The sequence below is a fragment of the Oncorhynchus clarkii genome, chromosome 2, assembly GCF_045791955.1.
Source record: "Oncorhynchus clarkii lewisi isolate Uvic-CL-2024 chromosome 2, UVic_Ocla_1.0, whole genome shotgun sequence".
In the NCBI taxonomy this organism is placed as follows: Eukaryota; Metazoa; Chordata; class Actinopteri; order Salmoniformes; family Salmonidae; genus Oncorhynchus; species Oncorhynchus clarkii.
This window is the reverse complement of record NC_092148.1, coordinates 85,728,788-85,745,034: the sequence shown is the minus strand read 5'-3', so window position 1 is coordinate 85,745,034 and position 16,247 is coordinate 85,728,788. Positions and strand designations below refer to the sequence as shown.

At 42.3% G+C, this 16,247-nt stretch overlaps 1 protein-coding gene across 1 annotated transcript in view; it reads right to left on the bottom strand.

The window, feature by feature from the left end:
* LOC139375371 (SH3 and multiple ankyrin repeat domains protein 2-like) overlaps positions 1 to 16,247 on the bottom strand; it is a 159,041-nt gene that overhangs the window by 110,535 nt on the left and 32,259 nt on the right. The window contains exon 9 of the mRNA XM_071117096.1: positions 1,826 to 1,892. Within this exon, the coding sequence (XP_070973197.1) occupies positions 1,826 to 1,892 (67 nt within the window). The remainder of the gene's footprint in view (positions 1 to 1,825; positions 1,893 to 16,247) is intronic.

The following is a 16,247-nucleotide window of genomic DNA, read 5'->3' as shown; positions in this document are numbered from 1 at the left end:
AGCGGTTCAATTGTTGTGAAGAAGGCTTCAGGGCACCCAAGAAAGTCCAGCAAGCGCCAGGACCATCTCCTAAAGTTGATTCAGCTATGGGATCGGGGCACCACCAGCACAGAGCTTGCTCAGGAATGGCAGCAGGCAGGTGTGAGTCCATATGCACACACAGTGAGAAGAAGACTTTTGGAGGATGGCCTGGTGTCAAGAAGGGCAGCAAAGAAGCCACTTCTCTCCAGGAAAAACATCAGGGACAGACTGATATTCTACAAAAGGTAAAGGGATTGGACTGCTGAGGACTGGGGTAAAGTCGTTGTCTCTGATGAATCCCCTTTCCGATTGTTTGGGGCATCCAGAAAAAAGCTTGTCCACAGAAGACAAGGTGAGCGCTACCATCAGTCCTGTGTCATGCCAACAGTAAAGCATCCTGAGACCATTCATGTGTGGGGTTGCTTCTCAGCCAAGGGAGTGGGCTCACTCACAATTTTTCCTAAGAACACAGCCATGAATAAAGAATGGTACCAACACATCCTCTGAGAGCATCTTCTCCCAACCATCCAGGAACAGTTTGGTGACGAACAATGCATTTTCCAGCATGATGGAGCACCTTGCCATAAGGCAAAAGTGATAACTAAGTGGCTCGGGGAACAAAACATTGATATTTTGGTTCAATGGCCAGGAAACTCCTCAGACCTTAATCCCATTGATAACTTCTCAAGAGGCAGGTGGACAAACAAAACCCCACAAATTCTGACAAACTCCAAGCATTGATTAAGCAAGAATGGGCTGCCATCAGTCAGGATGTGGCCCAGAAGTTAATTGACAGCATGCCAGGGTGGATTGCAGACGTCTTGAAAAAGAAAGGTCAACACTGCAAATATTGACTTTTTGCATCAACTGTAATTGTCAATAAAAGCCTTTGACACTTCTGAAATGCTTGTAATTATACTTCAGTATTCCATAGTAACATCTGACAAAAATATCTAAAGACACTGAAGCAGCAAACTTTGTGGAAATTAATATTTGTGTCATTCTCAAAACTTTTGGCCACGACTATACTGTACTGTACTGTACTGTACACCAGATAACATATGAGAGTAGAGCCTACTGTACTGTACTGTACTGTCCTGTACTGTACTGTACTGTACTGTACTGTACTGTACCGTATACCAGATAACATATGAGAGTAGAGCCTACTGTACTGTACTGTACTGTATACCAGAGAACATATGAGAGTGACAGAGAACAGTGCAGCAGACAGACAGATGACAAAACACAGCTGATCAATCCATGTGTGTGTGTGTGTGTGTGTGTGTGTGTGTGTGTGTGTGTGTGTGTGTGTGTGTGTGTGTGTGTGTGTGTGTGTGTGCGTGTGTGTGTGTGTGTATGTGTATGACGTACGTGTGTGTGTGTGCGCGTGTGTGTGTGTGTGTGCATGACGTGTGTGTGTGAGTGTGTGTTCTCATCCCAGTCCCACTATGTAGGCCAGCTCCATTGTGAACTGTGGCTAAGTGTGGATTGGAGCAGAACTGACTGTCTTTAGATGAGAGAGGAGGCACAGAGCAGGTCCATCCACCGGGAAACACAATAGCCCATTCAGAGTGGAAGCGCTTTGGTCTACAACGTGCATCATTCATAAAGCAAGTGAATTGCACATGACTTAACTCACATTCAATACAACACATTTGCCAGCAACCCTTTCCTAGCCTGGTAACCTGCTATGCTCAATGGTTTACCAGTCTTACCATTTCCTATAATGCAATAGTTTTTTTCTGGTAAATAAACACAGTTTATACTACACAGAAACAAAGAAATTTTGATTTCAGAAACTTACCGATATCAGTCTCTTTATGGTTCTTGATTAATTCTGCCAATTCAAAGTTTCCTGCGATGATGGCCACCTGGAACAGAATGGTAGATTTATAGTGAGGTATTTATAATAGTCACATTTGTAAATCAATCAAAATGGCTTTTAAAATCTGACCAACTTCAATGGTGGATATGGTATTCATTATAGCAAATTCCTGACTACCAGCTCTGATGGCCACAACATGCGGTGGCTCAGTTAAATTTGTCAGAAAATAACTTAATTCTTATTGTAAAATGACTCACTTTCATGAAATGCAACTTTAAATCCTTATAGGTACTACTTATAACACAATAAACAGAAGCCTGGTAAAGGTTGTAGTGTAGTGGGTGGAGGACAGCAGAGCCACAGCCACAGTCAACACATATCCAGCCAGTAAACCCTGCCAACTTATTCCACCTTTAGACACTTTTACATAAGACAGGTCAGTGCGGAGTCATATACTGTATATAGAGAGTTTGGCCAATGTGGTTTCTGTCTGAACGTTCCGATAGCGCCACTTCCTCCTCCATAGCCATTGCTAAGTGATAATTGAAGCCTCCACGTTGTGCTGTTTATTTCTGATCTTCTTTTTTTTACTTATGAAGTGAAAGAAGATATACAGTTTGTTGACACCACAAAACTGTAAAGACTTGAATACAAGTTATTCCAAATTATAATTAATAAAAACTTCTGTAATATTCCTCTGTTTTTCTTGTTTACAGCAGGTCATTTCAGAGGGAACTGTCAGAGGCACTCTTGTATTGTTACATCGCTCTGTTAACATGGTGTCCGTTTTAAAATCTGACCGAAACGCTCTCTATATACGGGTCTGGGTCAGTGGAATAGGGTTAGTGATGGTTAGGCAATGTGAGGCTCAGGCTGTATTACAGTAAGGAAAGGTAGTCATAGAGACAGAACAAGTTTTATTTCTATGGGTACGGTATAGTCACTGAAAATTGTATGACTAGACTAACTCACTCATGGAAATCCTGAATAAACGGAACCCTCCATCTCTATCCCAAATATGAAATTGGTTTCATGTGGATAAACATATACATTACCTGAAAATATGGAGCAATTTTCAATTACACTACTGAAATGAGTTAAATGAATTAACCTATTATTGTAATACAGTAATAACTCTACAGAAGCAATTGGATTGGAGTAGTAGTGTTGCAGTATAATGCATGCTAGAGTGGAGAATGAGGCTGTGCAATAAAAACATGAAAACATGACTCCTACTTCCCATCATCGTCTCCTCCCAGAAACAACATTCTGCTACACTGAAAAACTGAAACGCTCTGCTCTGCTGTCTGTTTACCTTTTAACAAACCATATGGGGAGGTAGGCTAAGTTATGATGTTACAGTATAGCCATGAGGATAACCTCTCTTAACCCTGCATAGTTCAACACAGCACACGCTCTGTTCTCTGCTGTTGGTTCACCTAGTCCCAAACCATATGTAGGTAAGTTATGATGGCTAGGTAGAGAGAGGGGGAGAGAGAAAGAGACGGACAGCGAAACTAGGGGACTGAGAAACAAAGAGCAGAGAGATAGTGAGAGAGAGAGAGAGAGAGAGCGAGAGAGAGAGAGAGAGAGAGAGAGAGAAAGGGAGAGAGAGAGAGAAAGAGAAAGAGAAAGAGAAAGAGAAAGAGAAAGAGAAAGAGAGAAAGAGGGAGAGAGCAGGCCCTCAGGGCCGTGGGGTGAGACAGGCATGCAGCTTAAGCCCCACCCTCTTCAACATATATATCAATGAATTGGCGCGGGCACTAGAAAAGTCTGCAGCACCCGGCCTCACCCTACTAGAATCTTAAGTCAAATGTCTACTGTTTGCTGATGATCTGGTGCTTCTGTTACCAACCAAGGAGGGCCTACAGCAGCACCTATATATTCTGCGCAGATTCTGCCAGACTTGGGCCCTGACAGCAAATCTCAGTAAGACCAAAATAATGGTGTTCAAAAAAAGTTCCAGTCGCCAGGGCCACAAATATAAATTCCATCTAGACACCATCTAGACATCTAGAGCACACAAAAAACTATACATACAGTACCTTGGCCTAAACATCAGCGCCACTGGTAACCGCCACAAAACTGTGAACGATCTGAGAGACAAGGCAAGAAGGGCATTCTATGCCATCAAAAGGAACATAAAATTCAACATACCAATTAGGATCTGGCTAAAAAAACTTGAATCAGTCATAGAGCCCATTTCTCTTTATGGTTGTGAGGTCTGGGGTCCGCTCACCAAACAAGATTTCACAAAATGGGACAAACACCAAATTGTGACTCTGCATGCATAATTCTGCAAGAATATCCTCCATGTACAACGTAGAACACCAAATAATGCATGCAGAGCAGAATTAGGCCAATACCCACTAATTATCAAAATCCAGAAAAGAGACGTTAAATTCTACAACCACCTAAAAGGAAGCAATTCCCAAACCTTCCATAACAAAGCCATCACCTACAGAAAGATGAACCTGGAGAAGAGTCCCCTAAGCAAGCTGGTCATGGGGCTCTGTTCACAAACACAAACACACCCCACAGAGCCCCAGGACAGCAGCACAATTAGACCCAAGCAAATCATGAGAAAACAAAAAGATAATTACTTGAAACATTGGAAAGAATTAACAAAGAAACAGAGCAAACTAGAATGCTATTTGGCCCTGAACAGAGAGTACACAGTGGCAGAATATCTGACCACTGTGACTGACCCAAACTTAAGGAAAGCTTTGACTATGTACAGACTCAGTGAGCTTAGCCTTGCTATTGAGAAAGGCTGCCGTAGACAGACATGGCTCTCAAAGGAAGACATGCTATGTGCACACTGCCCACAAAATGAGGTGGAAACTGAGCTGCACTTCCTAACCTCCTGCCCAATGTATGACCATATTAGAGACACATATTTCCCTCAGATTACACAGTCCCACAGAGAATTCGAAAACAAACCCAATTTTGATAATCTCCCATATCTACTGGGTGAAACTTCACAGTGTGCCATCACAGCAGCAATATTTGTGACCTGTTGCCACAAGAAAAGGGCAACCAATGAAGAACAAACACCATTGTAAATACAACCCATATTTATGCTTATTTATTTTCCCTTGTGTACTTTAACCATTTGTACATTGTTACAACATGGTATATATACATAATATGACATTTGTAATGTCTTAATTGTTTTGAAACGTCTGTATGTGTAATGTTTACTGTTAATTTGTATTATTTATTTCAGTTTTGTATATTATCTACCTCACTTGCTTTGGGAATGTTAACACATGTTTCCCATTCCAATAAAGCCCTTTGAATTGAATTGAATTGATAAAGAGAGAGCAAGAAAGTCTTCTGATGATTTGTTGACTTCAAAAAAGCTTTTGACTCAATTTGGCTTGAGGGTTTGCTCTACAAATTGATGGAAAGTGGTGTTGGGGGAAAAGCATACAACATTATACAACCCATGGTCACAAACAACAAGTGTGTGGTTAAAATTGGCAAAAAACACACCTATGTTTTCCACAGGGCCGTGGGATGAGACAGGGATGCATCTTAAGCCCCACACTCTTCAACATATATTTCAACGGATTGGCGAGGGCACTAGAACAGTCTGCAGCACCCGGCTTCACCCTACTAGAATCCAAAGTCAAATATATACTGTTTGCTGATGATCTGACGCTTCTGTCCCCCCAACCAAGGACGGCCTACAGCAGCTCCTGGATCTTCTGCACAGATTCTGTCAGACCTATGCCCTGACAGTAAATCTCAGTAAGACAAAATAATGGTGTTCCAAAAAAGGTCCAGATGCCATTACCACACATACAAATTCCATCTAGACACCATTTAAAAAAAAAATATATATATATATATATTTCACCTTTATTTAACCAGGTAGGTTAGTTGAGAACAAGTTCTCATTTACAACTGCGACCTGGCCAAGACAAAGCAAAGCAGTGCGCCAAAAACAACACAGAGTTACACATGTAATGAACACATGTAATGAACAACGTACAGTCAATAACACAATAGAAAAAAATCTATATACAGTGTGTGCAAATGTAGTGAGATTAGGGAGGTAAGGCAATAAATAGGGCATAGTGGCAAAATAATTACAATTTAGCATTAACACTGGAGTGATAGATGTGCAGATGATGATGTGCAATTAGAGATACTGGGGTGCCAAAAAAGCAAAAAATAAAAACAATATGGGGATGAGGTAGTTGGATGGGCTATTTACAGATGGGCTGTGTACAGGTGCAATGATCGGGAGGCTGCTCTGACAGCTGATGCTTAAATTTAGTGAGGGAGATATAAGTCTCCAGCTTCAGTGATTTTTGCAATTCGTTCCAGTCATTGGCAGCAGAGAACAGGAAGGAAAGGTGGCCAAAGGAGGAGTTGGCTTTGGGGATGACCAGTGAAATATACCTGCTGGAGCGCGTGCTACGGGTGGGTGTTGCTATGGTGATCAGTCAGCTGAGATAAGGAGGGGCTTTACTTTGCAAAGACTTATAGATGACCTGGAGCCAGTGGGTTTGGCGACGAATACGAAGCGAGGGCCAGCCAACAAGAGCATACAGGTCGCAGTTGTGGGTAGTATATGGGGCCTTGGAGACAAAACGGATGGCACTGTGATAGACTACATCCAATTTGCTGAGTAGAGTGTTGGAGGCTATTTTGTAAATGACATCGCCGAAGTCAAGGATCGGTAGGATGGTCAGTTTTACGTGGGTATGTTTAGCAGCATAAGTGAAGGAGGCTTTGTTGTGAAATAGGAAGCCGATTCTAGATATCATTTTGGATTGGAGATGCTTAATGTTAGTCTGGAAGGAGAGTTTACAGTCTAACCAAATACCTAGGTATTTGTAGTTGTCCTCATATTCTTAAGTCAGAACCGCCCAGAGTAGTGATGCTAGTCGGGCGGGTGGGTGCGATCAGTTGAAGAGCATGCATTTAGTTTTACTTCCATTTAAGAGCAGTTGGAAGCCACGGAAAGAGTGTTATATGGCATTGAAGCTCGTCTGGAGGTTTGTTGCCCTAGAGCACACCAAAAACTATACATACCTAAGCCTAAACATCAGCTCCAAAGGTAACTAGCTAAATCCAAGATGGTGTAGCAGTCAGACGTCTTTGTCCATCTTGTCGTGTCCCATGTATATATCTTTTTATATATTTTTCTTCGCATATCTTTTTATATTTTGTTCTAAACCTCAACTTCAAAATACTCTCCTGCAACCCACCTCACCCAATCTGGTGTGGATCTGTTTTTTCGAAAGTATTTTTATTTACCTCGAATCCGGAATCCCCCAACAGAAGCTGGCCAGCTCACTAGCTACTAGCTAGTAGTCAGCTAACCACTACTAGCTCTCGCCAGTTTGTACAACGCGACTCAAACCAGAGCATACCGGACCTATTTTCTCTCCATATCCCCGGATTCCTACCGCAAGCTCTGGACATTTTCACCTGGATCATCGCAGCTAGCTAGCTGCTATCCAAGTGACTACTCCTGGCTAACGTCGGTCCCAGAGCAAGCACCAATTAACCTGGAGCTAGCCCATGCTAGGCCTTTTCTCCCGGGTAGCCAAAGAGGCCCATCAGCTACTCCTGGGATTACAATACCCGGACCCCTTCTACTGCCGGTACGGGGCACGGAACCCCGCTGATCCTCCACAACTGGACTACAACGTAATCTGCTCAAGGAGGTACTCAACTGGCCTCTACATCACGACGTCCCCTGAATGCCCATCTGCTAGCCACGGCCCGCTAGCTGCTAGCCGCGGCCTGCTAGCTGTCTAGAGCATACTGGACTGTTAGCTGTATAGATCCATCGGCCAATTTTTTGGGCCACTATACCTATTTTGCCAATTAGACTTGGACCCCTCTGCTACTCGGAACCCTACTAATCCATCACTTTCCTCCGTCGAAACGCCCCTCTAAGGCCCTTCTGCTAGCTTGCTTGCCCCGGCCTGCTAGCTGTCTGAATCGCCGTGTCTCCAGCCAGCCCAACCACTCACTGGACCCCTATGATCACCTGGCTACGCATGCCTTTCCGTAATATCAATATGCCTTGTCCATTACTGTCCTGGCTAGTGATTATTGTCTTATTTCACTGTAGAGCCTCTAGCCCTGCTCAATATGCCATAACCTACCATTTAGTTCCACTTCCCACATATGCGGACTTCTCTAGAGAAAATATATCTCTCATCATTACTCAATGCCTAGGTTAACCTCCAATGTACTCACATCCTACCATACCTTTGTCTGAACATTATGCCTTGAATCTATTCTATCGCGCCCAGAAACCTGCTCCTTTTACTCTCTGCTCCAAACGAACTAGACGACCAGTCCTGATAGCCTTTAGCTATACCCTTATCCTACTCCTCCTCTGTTCCTCTGGTGATGTAGAGGTTAATCCAGGCCCTGCAGTGCCTAGCTCCACTCCTACTCCACAGGTGTTCTCATTTGTTGACTTCTGTAATCGTAAAAGCATTGGTTTCATGCATGTTAGAAGCCTACTCCCTAAGTTTGTTTTATTCACTGCTTTAGCACACTCTGCCAACCCAGATGTCCTAGCCATGTCTGAATCCTGGATTAGGAAGACCACCAAAACCCAGAAATGTCCATCCCTAACTATAACATTTTCCGACAAGATAGAACTGTCAAAGGGGGCGGTGTTGCAATCTACTGCAGAGATAGCCTGCAGAGTTCTGTCTTACTATCCAGGTCTGTACCCAAACAATTCGAGCTTCTACTTTTAAAAAATCCACCTTCCCAGAAACAAGTCTCTAACCATTGCCGCTTGCTATAGACCACCCTCTGCCCCCAGCTGTGCCCTGGACACCATATGTGAATTGATTGCCCCCCATCTATCTTCAGAGCTCGTGCTGCTAGGTGACCTAAACTGTGACATTAACACCCCGGCCATCCTACAATCTAAGCTTGATGACCTCAATCTCACACAAATTATCAATGAACCCACCAGGTACAACCCCAAATCCGTCAACACGGGCACCCTCAAAGATATCTTCCTAACCAACTTGCCCTCCAAATATACCTCTGCTGTTTTCAACCAAGAACTCAGCGATCACTGCCTCATTGCCTGCATCCATAATGGGTCACTGTCAAACGCTCCCTAAAATACTTCAGCGAGCAGGCCTTTCTAATCGACCTGGCCCGGGGTATCCTAGAAGGATATTGACCTCATCCCTTCATTAGAGGATGCCTGGTTATGCTTTAAAAGTGCCTTCCCCACCATCTTAAATAAGCATGCCCCATTCAAAAATGTTAGAACCAGGAACAGATATTGCCCTTGGATCTCTCCAGACCTGACTGCCCTTGACCAGCACAAAAACATCCTGTGGCGTTCTGCATTAGCATCGAATAGCCCCCATGATATGCAACTTTTCAGGGAAGTTAGGAACCAATATACACAGGCATTTAGGAAAGCTAAGGCTAGCTTTTTCAAGCAGAAATTTGCATCCTGTAGCACAAACTCAAAAAAGTTCTGGGACACTGTAAAGTCCATGGAGAATAAGAGCACCTCCTCCCAGCTGCCCACTGCACTGAGGCTAGGAAACACTCTCACCACCGATAAATCCACTATATGAGAATTTCAATACGCATTTTTCTATGACTGGACATGCTTTCCACCTGGCTATCCCTACCCGGTCAACAGCCTTGCACCCCCCACAGAAACTTGCCCAAACCTCCCCATTTCTCCTTCACCCAAATCCAGATAGCTGATGTTCTGAAAGAGCTGCAAAATCTGGACCCCTACAAATCAGCTGGGATAGACAATCTGGACCCTCTCTTTCTAAAATGATCCACCGAAATTGTTGCAACCCCTATTACTAACCTCTTCAACCTCTCTTTGTATCATCTGAGATTCCCATAGATTGGAAAGACACTCTAGACCCAAACTGCTACAGACCTATATCTATCCTACCCTGCCTTTCTAAGGTCTTCGAAAGCCAAGTTAACCTTTTTGGGCTAGGGGGCAGTATTCTGAATTTCGGATGACTGACATGCCCAAAGTAAACTGCCTGTCACTCAGGCCCAGAACCTAGGATATGCATATACTTGGAAGCATTGGATAGAAAACACCCTGCCATTTCTAAAACTGTTAATATTATGTCTGTGAGTATAACAGAACTGATATGGCAGGCAAAAACCTGAGGAAAATCCATCCAGGATTATGGCTGGCCCTCGTATTATTATTATTTTTTTGATGTGAGTGGTTTTCCATTGAAAGCCCGATTGCAGTTCATATGGCTTTCACTTGATTTCAACGGTCTTTAGACATGGTTTCAGGCTTGATTTCTGAAAAACGATGAAGAATAAAACCTTTTGGTAAGTGGTCTATGGAATCAAGCAGTACCGGTTTGCGTGCGTGACTGCATGTGTGCTCTTCGTTCTTTTTCATTTCTATTGAATACGCTATTGTCAGGTTGAAAAATTATCGATTATTTAGATAATTGACAACCTGAGGATTAAATATAAATATCTTTTGACATGTTTCGACAAACTTTACCGTATATGTATTTGTCTGCATGTTTTGACCGCCTTTGAGCCAGTGGATTACTGAACAAAATGCGCCAACAAAACGGAGTATTTGGGATATAAAGAGGGACTTTATCGAACAAAACAACCATTTATTGTGCAGCTGGGACCCTTTGGATTGCCAACAGAGGAAGATTTTCAAAGGTAAGTGATTTATTTTATTGCTATTTCTGACTTTCGTGACGCCTCTTCCTGGTTGGTAAATGTTTGTATGCTTTTGTACGCAGGGCGCTGTCCTCAGATAATATCACTTCACCGTAATGCCTTTTTGAAATCTGACAAAGTGGCTGGATTAACACAAATTCATCTTTTAACCGATGTATAACACTTGTATTTTCATTCGTGTTTATTATTACTATTTTTGTCATTTGAATTTGGCGCTCTGCAATTTCACCGGATGTTGTCGAGGTGGGACGCTAGCGTCCAAATGAGCCCAAAGAAGTTAACAAACAGATTACCGACCATTTCGAATCCCACCGTACCTTCTCCGCTTTTCAATCTGGTTTCAGAACTGGTCATGGGTGCACCTCCTAAACGATATCATAACCGCCATCGATAAAAGACAGTACCGTGCAGCTGTATTCATCAACCTGGCTAAGGCTTTCGACTCAATTACAACATTCATATTGGCAGACTCAACAGCTTTGGTTTCTCAAATGATTGCCTCGCCTGGTTCACCAATTACTTCTCTGATAGAGTTCCGTGTGTCAAATCGGAGGGCCTGTTGTCCGGACCTCTTGCAGTCTCTATGGGGGTGCCACAGGGTTCAGTTCTCGTGCCGACTCTATTCTCTTTATACATCAATGATGTCGCTCTTGCTGCTGGTGATTCTTTGATCCACCTCTACGCAGATGACACTATTTTGTATACCTCTGGCCCTTCTTTGGACACTGTGTTCAACTAACCTCCAGACGGGCTTCAATGCCATACAACTCCCCTTCCGTGGCCTCCAACTGCTCTTAAATGCAAGTAAAACTAAATGCATGCTCTTCAACTGATAGCTGCTCGCACCTGCCCGCCCTTCCAGCATCACTACTCTGGACGGTTCTGACTTAGAATATGTGCACAACTACAAATACCTAGGTGTCTGGTTAGACTGTAAACTCTCCTTCCAGACACACATTAAACATCTCCAATCCAAACTTAAATCTAGAATTGGCTTCCTATTTCGCAACAAAGCATCCTTCACTCATGCTGCCAAACATACCCTCGTAAAACTGACCATCCTACCGATCCTCGACTTCGGCGATGTCATTTACAAAATAGCCTCCAACACTCTACTCAACAAATTGGATGCAGTCTATCACAGTGCCATCCGTTTTGTCACCATTCCAGTGTTTAATTGCTATATTGTAATTACTTCGCCACCATTGCCTATTTATGGCATTACCTCCCGTATCCTACCTCATTTGCACATGCTCTATATAGACTTTTTCTGATGTATTATTGATTGTATGTTTGTTTATTCCATGTGTAACTCTGTGTTGTTATATGTGTCGAACTGCTTTGCTTTATCTTGGCCAGGTCGCAGTTGCAAATGAGAACTTGTTCTCAACTAGCCTACCTGGTTAAAAAAATAGGTGAAATTTAAAAAATAAAAAACTTTCACAAAGCAATGAATCATCTTTGAGACAAGGCAAGAAAGGCTTTCTAAAAATGCTTGAATCTGTTGCCCTTCATGGATGTGAGGTCTGCGGTGCCGATCACCAAACCAACCAAGCATTCACAAAATGGGACAAACAGCAAATCATGAGATATTACTTGACACATTGGAAAGATTAAACAAAAAAACTGAGCAAACAAGAATTATATTGGCCCTCAACAGAGAATACACAGTGGCAGAATATCTGACCACTGTGACTGACCCAAAATTAACGAAAGCATTGACAGTGAGCATAGCCTTGCTATTGAGAAAGGTCACCTTAGGCAGACCTGGCTCTCAAGAGAAGACAGGCTCTTTGCACACTACCCACAAAATTAGGTGGAAACTGAGCTGCACTTCCTAGCCTCATGCCAAATGTATAACCCTATTAGAGACACATATTTCCCTCAGATTACACAGACCAACAAAGAATTGGAAAACAATACAAATCCGATTTTGATAAACTCACATATCTATTTGGTCAAATACCACAGTGTGCCATCACAGCAGCAATATTTGTGACCTGTTGCCACAAGAAAAGGGCAACCAGTGAAGAACAAACACCATTGTAAATACAACCCATATTTATGTAAGAATATTCAAACATAAATACACGATGCGGGGAATAAACAATCAATGGACATTTTTCGAGTAATGGGGAACTGAAGATTAATGGGTCACGGACATGGGTTGTTTTTCAGTTCAACATCTGTTTAGAATCTGTGAAGGGGTTCCAGTCCTGGACTCACAGCTACATGTGGCAAGTTCTCATTGGACCAAATTGTCTATACATTGAGCCTGAAATGGGATACTTAGTATTCAACCATTGGCCTAATTTTGCTGCAAGGAATTCTAATTGGTCAACCACAGGCTAAGCTTGGGTATAAACTACATCCTTTCTCTTTGTTCAGCAGAGAAAACACTGAGAACAGGGAAGAATAAACATCTACCATCCGCTCTCCAGCATAACAACTATGATTTGTTTTCTATGAATTCATATATTTTTCTCCCCCTAATTTGCTTTGGGGTGTGTGTATTTGAAGAATAACATCAACTGCTTACATTTATTTATTTTCCCATTTTTACTTTACAACACTGTATATAGACATAATATGACATTTGAAATGTCTTTATTCTTTTTATGTTTATTTCATTTTTGTTTATCCATTTCACTGGCTTTGGCAATGTAAACATATGTGACCCGTTTCAGGAAACTAAGCGTATGTCGTCACGACTCCACAGGAGAGCCATTTTAACATTTTTTTATACATTTTTTAAAAATGTGTTTTTTGGCAGAAATGCCTTCTGGAACATGGGAACTTTCATGTGCCTTAATAACAAACGTATGTGCAATAATATTGTTAAATTACGAGCCTTGTTCATTAAGACACAGAAAAAGTCAGCAACCTTCACACTGACCATGATTGGCTGAGATAATGAGTGGGTTGGACATGCCGAGAGAGGACTTCGGATTGGTCTGCCATATGAGTTTGAGTTTGAGTTTGAGTTTATTTTTATTTTTACAGGGACAGTGCACATTAATCAACGTTTCAGTAAAAGTGCCGGTTTTAGCCAGCCGGCTAATTTTCAACCGCAGTCCCTGGGCAGGTTATTAAAAACAATTACAATATAGACAATAGCAGCATAGAACAAGCAAGACATAGCAACATAGGACAAGCAAGACATAGCATACAGAGCAACATAGGACAAGCAAGACGTAGCATACAGACAGAGCAACATAAAACAAAAAGCAGCAAGACAAAATTCATAAAAGCAACAAAGTGTTTCCACACCTCACAAGCTACAGACAACAGACAACATGGAAAGCGGCAACACACAGCTAGGGACCATGTTCACAAATCTGATTGACCTTTAGCCATGTCTTCAAGCATTTTGTGAAAGTGTGATATGTGGTGCAGTTATGTGTGTCTGATGGCAGTGTATTCCAGACATGGGAAGCTCTCACAGAGAATGCAGATTTACTAAAGGTGCTTTTCCTTAGGGGAACTATACAGTCACCTCTCATGGCAGACCTTGTGGATCTGCTGCCATATGTCTGGGTTTTCTGTTTAACAAAAATATTGAGTGGAGGGGGAGCCAGGCCATTAAGGATCTTGAATACAAAACATGCGTCGGTGTATTGCACAAGATTTTCCCAACTCAAGAGCTCATGCTTTCTAAGAATGTGACAATGATGATGGCTATTGGGCTTCCTATCAAGCACTTTGAGAGCCTGTTTGTAGACAGACTGAATAGGTTTTAATGTTGTACAGCAAGCTTGGGCCCAACTAGTCAAGCAGTATGTTAAGTGGGGGAGTATCATAGTTTCGAAGTACAGTTTTGCTACCTCTGTAGTCAAACAATTTCGTATAAATCGGAAATTAGCTAGGTTGAATTTGGTTATTTGAAGTACTTTTTTCACATGCTTTTTTAGAGGTATAGAGGTCTTCTGTCTATTTCAGTTGGTCAGTCTGTGTTGGTAATCCTGTCGAAAGCGTCTTTTGTGTAGTGGAGCTGCATAAATGTTACTCTCCACTTTCTGGAGGATCTAGTTTTGAAATCAGTGTAATTAGAGTATGATAGCTAAAGAGATGGAGAAAACTCCTGTCTCCGGATTACATCGTCAAACTAAGGGCAATCGTGGCAAGGCATCCGTGACAGGGAGACGCGTCCATCATGCATAATGATGTAAACGGGTAAGATAGTCTAGCTTTTGCTAGCTACATTTTCAGATATTACACATTTCTAATTTTGAAAGAAAGTGGATTTGATTTCAAGCTAGCTAACGTTAGCTGGCTGGCTCTCTAGCTAACGTTACGTGTATGAAGTTATTATTCGTATCCCAGATCCATTTGCTTTGCTAGTTAGAGCCTAATGTTAGCTAACTAACATTGAACCTGGTTGGTTAGCTCGCAGCAGATTCGTGCAGGGTAGTAACGACATGATTTGGCAATGTGTTCATTGTTGTTTAACAAGCTAATGGTAGCTGGCTGGCTCATTAGCTAACGTTACGTGACGTGTGTGATCTTACACGTTGTTTACCTAGCTAGGTTCATTGTTTACCGAACTAGCTAGCTACGTGTTTTAAGCTAAAGTGTACAACACCCGTTGAATATGGCTGGTGTCAGTAAACGTTGGCAAAAAAGCTTAATGAAATTGTTGCCAGCAGAGCTGGTTAGGCTCTATTCATGTTATCCAGATTTAAACAAATCATTGGCCAGTGTCAAGTGTGCCCTCTAAACGCTCCGAGAGCGAAACGAGATGGGTGGAGCTAAGGCTTAAGAGGGTGTGAACGATGCTGAATGGGTGTAGACAAAGAAAAGCTGTTCACTAGATACCAAAACATTCAAAAGTTTATCAACTTTCAAAGCAGAATTACTTTCCCATTGTTCCTCAAAAATGCAGTGTATACAATATCATTTTGCAGCTCTGAGTCTCTTCTTTTATCCAATGTAAAAAACACAATTTCAAATGTTGCTACAAAAGACCGAATCCAGGTAGTGAGTCACAAATGTTTCCAATGCCAATAAAGCCCCTTGAATTGAAATAGAGAGAGAGAGAGAGAGAGAGAGAGAGAGAGAGAGAGAGAGAGAGAGAGAGAGAGAAGTGGAGAGGGGCACGAGGAAGGAAGGATTTGAGCCAGGGAAGGTTTACCTGGTCCCTAACCATACTGAGGTGAGGTGAAGTATGATGTCTGGGTGTACTAGAAGTGAGACAGGATGTGATGTTGGGATGAAAGTGGGTCAGGAAAGAGGAGCACGAATTGAAGTGCTCCAATTTCCTCTGAATCAGTGTGTATATCCCAAATGGCACTCTATTCCCTCTATAGTGCACTACTTGTGACCAGGACCCATAGTGCACTATATAGGGAATAGGGTGCCATTTAGGGCACAGACTGAGTCTCAGCACTTAATTTGCCACCATCAGTCAGCAGATGGTTGCCTAACTGGGCAAACTTAATCAGAATTTGATTGGATGAGGTGAATGCGGTTTATGGCCCACTTCAAATGAGCTGTAATTAAAGAGTAATTGAGGCAGGAAACATCATTTTATTTAAAGTATTTTAAGTGTGAAGGGATGGATGAATAATAGAGAGAATTAGAGGATGCATCAGCACTCAGTGGAAGTGTACATTATATAAACAGCATCACTCCACTGACTCCTACATGATGCAAGAGAAGACGGTTGGCTCAGCTGGGGATCAGACTAAAGCAA